This window comes from Limulus polyphemus, unplaced genomic scaffold (genome assembly GCF_000517525.1).
Source record: "Limulus polyphemus unplaced genomic scaffold, Limulus_polyphemus-2.1.2 Scaffold657, whole genome shotgun sequence".
In the NCBI taxonomy this organism is placed as follows: domain Eukaryota; kingdom Metazoa; phylum Arthropoda; class Merostomata; order Xiphosura; family Limulidae; genus Limulus; species Limulus polyphemus.
The window spans coordinates 391,906-399,389 of NW_013666267.1; the positions used below are offsets into that span (position 1 = coordinate 391,906).

Consider the following 7,484-nt stretch of genomic DNA (forward strand, 5'->3'; position numbering starts at 1 on the left):
TCTTTGCCCCAATTCTGACTTTGGACAAATCTTTCATACCTCTTCAGGAAAACGTCCATGTCGTCTTTCTGTTCATTAAATTTGGGTAGCTTTATTGGCTGACCCTGACCCCATTGTCATTCTTGGGTTCTCCATCTTTCTGTTGGGTGAGCTTGTCGATCTCTATTTATGCTCTTATTCTCTCTATTTCCAGTCTCTTCTCTCTCTCTCTCTCATTTTCTTCTTTTTCAATTTGTATTCTTAATCTCCCTGTTTCCAGTCTCTTCTCTCTTTCCTTTTCTTCTTTCTCAATTTGTGCTCTTATTCTTTTATTTCTCTCTTCTCTGTTGATGCTCTTCTCTCTCTCTCTTGTTGTTGCTTAGTAAACTCTTGTAGATCACCATCTTTAATATCAAGTCGTTCACTCCTCTCTATCATCTTATCAAAGCCACTCGACATGCTTATATAGTATGGTTGTGACCTCTGCAATATTTTCCCCACCACTACAGCTGTGTGTATTATTACGATGCCGTATTTCTGTACTATTTGTGTAAAACTTACTTGTAAGGCACTGCAGGTGTATCGCCTGATCAATGATGTGTAACTAACGGTTTTTACCACGCGCGATCTTTGTAACGTTTTTTTTTTTGGGGGGGGGGGTATATAAAAAGTCTCAAGTTTGCGTTAGTGGGAGAGGAGTGTTTTTTGAAAAGTTTTGTTTAGTTTAGCTTGAGTGGCCATTTCAGACAGAGATTTATGTGTCGAACTCGAAAGAGTTTTTCAACCTAGATATTAATCAGAGGTTTTTGTTATAAGCTATCATTAGCTTTTTGTTTACAAATCTAAAGAATTTGTAAGTTTAAGAATTAGTCTTAATTTTGTAAGCCTTGCGTTTTTTGAGAATTGTTGAAAACCGTTTTTGTAAATATCGACAAGTTTTGGTATATTTGACATTGGAACAATGAACTTTTTGTAACCATACATCTAAGAGTGAATTGGAACTTTGAATTTACAACCTGAAGCTGAATTTCGACATATTACGTTTTGAAGTGATTACGTTGAATTGGAGAGACAGTTCCTAAGTGGATCTACCAAGAAAGAGTTATTTTATCTTGTAATGTACCTTTTTTGTAAATCATTCTACATAAGTTAATATTTGTTTGTGTTGATGTTTGTGTTCTATTATATTTTATAATATATACTATATCTTTAAAACTACAAAATTGCAGAGATGTCATTTTTTTTTTTACGTATTATATAGTACGATAATACGGGATCGTAACAGTAAATAGGCCTGTTAATCAATTCCAAGTATTATTTTGGTGTCACTATTTATTTGCAGCTCATTGTCTTTATCAACCCAGAGAAGAAATTGCTTTTATCATCATGTATTCCAGGCCCATTCTTGTTTTACCTGTGGGAAGCTTGAATGTTTCATTAGCCTTATATAGATTGCTGTTGCTCCATGGATGATGAATAATCAACCAGCTCTCTCTCTCTATCTGTGGCGTAGGAAACATTTTGGCTATGATGATAAGTGATTGCCTTTAAAAGGCCCTGACAGACTTTTTCTACTTCACCTAGGAAAAAATTCTCTAAATTTTCTGTCTAGACTGATTTCCACAGGTTCTAGTAGCACCAAATGTTTACTCTACATAGAGCATTTGAGATCTGGTTGTGATTATCTCCCGAGGAATCTTTTAGGTAATCCTCTCTCCTGCTTGGTTGTTGTGAAACACGAATGTCCCAATTGTAAGGGGCAGTGTCTCGATGATGGGATACATAGTCTTTGCACTGCAATGTCGTAGTGAAGAATTTTGCTGTTTGTAGGAGCTGTTGATACTCTGCGATGCTACTGAGGTTCGTGTGGTGTAATAAGGCTTTGATTAGAGTGACTGCAGTACATCCTGTGTTCAGTCTTAAACAGGTGTCTTTTATTTTTTTCAGTCTTATCCAGGTGTATAGCACTCATACTGGTCATTGATAATGCATAATTCAGATGGAACACACAATATGTTGGTAATATTTTTAGCGCCATTTCCTTCTGAAATTTTCATTTCATTGATCCATCCTTTGGTAGCTCTGGTTACCATAATGTTAGTGTAATTGAGTTGTCTGTAAAAAGTTACCACCAAGTTCTTCATTGTTTCGTCCAGTGGGATTGTATTGCCTGCAAAGAATCTTGACGATTTGTCCTCATTAACATGTGTGTGTTGTTGAACCAGCAGAAGATGGCTGTGGCTTTGGCAGGATTAACAATCATTCCTGTGTCATTGCACAATCTTCTCACTCGGCTGAGGGATAGTTACATCTTGCTTTCAATTTCAGTTTTGATAGAGACTCTTCTGTACATCAGAACGTCACCAGCAAAGATTAGAACATAACACTTGGTTGAACTAGTGTGTAAATGTTGAAGAGAACTGCTGAGAGGTGATATCCTTGAGGCAGACTAGTACTGATGATGATCGTGATCTAGTCTGTTTGCTAGCTTCTAGGTCTCATGATACGTCTTCTGAGTAGTTAGTGCAACGATTGTTAATCTTACATATATTTAAATTATGTCTATTGTGGGAGTCTTTTCAGCAAGAATGGGTAGCTGGACTCTTCTACTGTAAGCATTTTCCAGATCTAAATTTGGTTCATCCAACTTCAGCAGGATAAGGTTGTTGATTATACTGTGATGACCACAATGTAAACCTTTGTCATTAGTATTTTCCCCATATCCGAAGTGTGGCATTTGGCATTGAAATCTCCTACCGCGAGATACATAGAAAATTTGTCAGACGGTCAAGCAAGAATATTTAGTCTTTAGCATGGTGTCTTATGTTATCTTTCATCTACACATTGGTAATTCGAATTTGTGAGAAGATATATGTTATAGACACCGCAGCTTCACAGGATATATATTGTAAATATAGTTACATAGTATAGAAAATGATGTTATACATACCATATGATAGGTATCAAGCTGTTTTGTTTGAAGTTAGGTTAAAATTCTATTAAAAAAAGGGGGAAAGTTGATAAAAAAACAAGTTCCGAAAGATATTGAGCTACCTTGTATAGTGTGTTTCCTCGATCAGAATAACTGTGCTCCAAGTTTGTTACATAATTAATGTAACAAATAATCGCATATAATGTTCGTGCTCTTTCTGAAACAAATAGTTTTCAAGGATTCTTATGCCTAGGGTTGTTTAGAAATTGGGTGACATGAAAGGCTGGAGGAGTAAAGATGATCTGTTAATCCAGTTATTATGTTTATGCCCATATATTCTTACAACATACGTGCTTAAATAAGCCTATGTATAATAAGCCTAACTACATATAAATTTTTCCCAGTCAGTTTATTAATGAAACTAGCAAAACAAAACAGTTTTAAGCAACTGAATTTATCAAGAATCATGGTAATAATTGTTTGAAGCCTGTTTGTTTGTTAGTAATTAAGCACAAAGCTACACAATGGGCTATCTGTGCTCTGCCCACCACGGGTATCGAAACCAGGATTCTAGCGTTGTAAGTCCGCAGATATACTGCTGTGACACAGTGGGGCTGTTTGAGGCCTGCAACACTGTTACCTTGACCATATCAGATGATCAAGAAATAATTATCAGCTGATTTACTTAGAAAATATTTTAAAATAAAACAAGAAAAAATATCAACATTTTTTGGGGAGGGTGGGGTTTATTTGTGTCAAAAGAATTTACGTGAATAAATACAACTTCAGGAAAATTTATAAAACTATGTACGAAAAGATGATTTTGTATTTTATAGGTTATTATTTCATAAAAATCTGCATGTATACAGTAATCACTTTTAACTATACATTTAGAAATTCTGTGTATAATGTTTTAACAAAAACTTTATTCCCTAGAGAACACCACTCCTTCTTTGTTTGACATCTTTATTGCCAATACTACATTAGACTGTACAACAATCAACATGGTCACGCATGTCAAGATTATACAATACATGCTTATATATATATACATATATATATATATGTATATATATACATAGATAGATAGATAGATTTACGTTTTACATAGAGGACCCAGAAAAATTGGTTTCGGTTTTATCATTGATAACATATACAATGATGGCCAAAATACGTACCGTATCACTTTGAAAACTTTACACATTGTCACGAAAAAAAGTTTACACACTGTCACGCAACTGCAAAAAGTATTACTACGTAAAGGAAGCTGAGTTTTGTCTCGAGTTTGTTTCGTGAACAACGTAAAATTTCGAAAATAATAGCATTATATATATATTTCGTAGATAGTATGTTTACATAGGTTGAACAATTTGGCCGTTTAAGATTTATGATTCTATGATCTTTAAATTACATCATAGAGCTTTGAGATCATATCTAAAAAAAAATCAAACCAGAATATAGTTTTGAATTTAGATTGCTTTCTTAATATGGTGGAAAAGTAAAAAAAAATAGAACAAATTGATTCTGGTTCTAACGAAAGATCCTTAAAACATTAGTGAAACCTATAGATGTAATGAGTCTCTATTGTAAAGAAGTTTCAGAATGGATAATACACAAAACTACTCAGCCCGGTATTAACTGCAGTTTTACCATTTTTTCTCTAAAATATCAGTAGTACCTGCTTACACACATAGATTTTTAAATAAATTATATATGTGCGAAATATTCAACACATGAATATCGTTAACATGTTATATATAAGATAAACACAAGTATAGCCACTGTTAGCTATTTCCGTCTTATCAGAAGAAGGTTGACAACCATCGAGCTGCCACAAACAATCGGAACACTTGATTTACATAAAGTATACTTTTCCTTACAGTATTTTTAAAACAACACGAAATAAATATATTTTATTCGAGGTGAACCAACAGAATGTTCACAGCAAAGCACCTGAAAGACGACATGAAAACAACTTCAAATAGCAACATTTCATTGGACCAGCTCTTGAGAAGGAGGCTTCCTAATTTCATCTTCGTCTGGTGATTCGTCGTTGGTGTAGCTGACGTAACGAACGGACGTATCTCTCAGTAAAGACTGTGTGGAAAAAATTGTAACAAATTAGCTATGATTCAGTGCAGATAAATTTGACTTCTTAAATTTCATTAATATAATTCTATTCCTGTCGTGCTCAATCATCTAGGTTTTTCCTTAATCATGTCAGGTTCAATAATAGAAATAAACCAACGTGAAAGAGTCAAAAATATCATTAGAGATTTCGCAAAACTCGTAGAGACATTGTTTATTATAAATGTCCCAGAGTAAAATAAATAAAAGAGCTCCAGAATCGGTGGATCATTTGTGCCATTAATAATTTGACCGGTAAAAATTGCTATAAGGTTTATTCTTGAATATTTTTGTTATTGAACGATCTTACACCCCATCAATATTACCAAAGGGTCAAGTACTGCCACTATTAGATTAGTTTCACGCTAAGCGGATGATGCTGCGGATAGTCTTTGCTAATTTGTGTGTTGTGTGCGCGCATTGTAGGCCAAATATTACATACACAGCTATAAACTTAATAGACTTACAAGTTGTAAAAATTGAAACACCTGTATAATATTTATGTATGAGTACATAACAAAAACCACTTCCTTTATTTAATGCGTTTAATTGGTTGGCGCCGGACGCTTCTAATTTTATATCATGTTGTAGGTAGTTGATTTTTTGCCGATTCTATTACAAGTAGTAATAGACAGCAAGCGTGCACATTGAGACATTTATTTTAGAAACGTAATATTCGTGTAAATTCTTTTTTAATATCAATCAATAATAATCAGTAATTGTATTAAATATTACAAATATTAATTTTATATTAATTACATTGCGTCATGTACGAAGAATTAAGTTATTGCAAACGCATCCCTCGTAATATTTATACTCCAACACCCATGCTTAGAAAAGTGGTAATAGACACACACTATATTTTATTTTGATATCACTTTTAACTGTTGTTGAATACAGAGCTAATTTTTCACTCATGAGCTTTTCTTCAACTTCCACGTTTGGTTTGTTTCAGATTTTTTCGTGCAAAGCTACAGGCTAACTGCACATAGCCGACCTTTAGTTATGACCTGATAGATTAGAGGGAAGACAACTGGTCAACAGCACCCAGAGTAAATTCTTAGGTTACTCTTATGTGACTAAATAGTGAGATTTCACAATCATTCTTATAGCACACTTACGGAGTGTGTTTTGACGGCAACGAGCTGAACCTGCGAATTCACAGTCCGAGCACGTTAACCACTAAGTCACACCAGGCTCATTGTTTAGTGGGCTTGAATTAGGATAAACTATGCATAATGATAAACGTCACTGTACAGGTGTATTTTCATAGAGAGCAAAAAAGTCTTTCGCTCTTGACAACAAACGACTAACCATCCAGTAAGGGAATCCTGGCTTAGAAAACTCATTGCAATTTTGGATTTCTTAAGAGTTTATTACACAATCATTATGCATTCAGTTTCTACATAACAACGTTCAAAGATGCTGTGATGTTTCATGATGTACATAATGGTATTGTGTGTGTGTGTGTTAAATGTATGGTAATCTTGATTATGCTTAATTAACTAACAAGTAGTTAGAACCATAGGTACCAGAAGAATCGTAAATTTAGTATGTAAAAACAATTGAAAAATTTAAGTGACTAATTCAAAAGACGAAACCACATGTGTAGACGGAAACACAAATATTTAGTACATGGAAACTAGAATTAAATTCTATACATATTAGCACTAGAATGAAAAAGCGAGTTTAAATAACCGAATACAAATTAAAGAACTAAAGTTGAACTAAAGGCACACTGAACTTAAAGGTATTGTTACGTCTCCGTTTGTTAATTAACTTTCCGTAACTTCGTTCCAACGAAACTTAAGCGACACAAGTTCTTTCTTAATAAAACTGGTTTATTATTTCCGAATATAACTTTACCAATACACTCAACTTCAACAATCGCGCTAAACAACGCTGTAACGTCTCTCGTGCTCTCTAACTGCAGTTCAATTACTCACTATCTAAACACACATTACATTCCCCTCTTTTATATACCAGCCTACCCTATATCTAGTAATTACTAGAGCATTCGCCAAAGTACATGATAGTTCTAGAAACGTTTCGTCACAGTAGTCACGTGACATGCTGACGCAACAATATAAAAAAAATTCTGCCTTGAAATCAACTTAAGTTAGTGTTTTTTTTATTTTCTTTATAGTTTATTAGAAAACAAATCTTTACACTCTTTATAAATGCATTACTATTTCTGTACATTAAGTGTTAGTGGACTTGTGTCCTATTGGGCAGTCTTCAAGGATATAATTATGACTAATTTTCCAACTACATTTATTAGGTATTATAATCACAAATCTTATTATTTTAAGTGTTTTACTTGTTTGATTTTGAAAGTTTTTTGAGGTAACTAAGAAGATATAATTAAGTTTCAAAAGTAATGTTGTTAAAACTTCTGTCCATGGTAGGTAATAATGGCAACCAACAGAGCAGACACCTTGGACCC

At 33.8% G+C, this 7,484-nt stretch overlaps 1 protein-coding gene across 1 annotated transcript in view; it reads right to left on the minus strand.

The window, feature by feature from the left end:
- Positions 1 to 4,499: 4,499 nt before the first annotated feature.
- The window catches only part of LOC106459762 (synaptic vesicular amine transporter-like), a 40,708-nt gene continuing 37,723 nt past the window's right edge, over positions 4,500 to 7,484 (minus strand). The window contains exon 13 of the mRNA XM_013919416.2: positions 4,500 to 5,008. Coding sequence (XP_013774870.2) covers positions 4,904 to 5,008 — 105 coding nt within the window. The 3' untranslated portion in view covers positions 4,500 to 4,903. The remainder of the gene's footprint in view (positions 5,009 to 7,484) is intronic.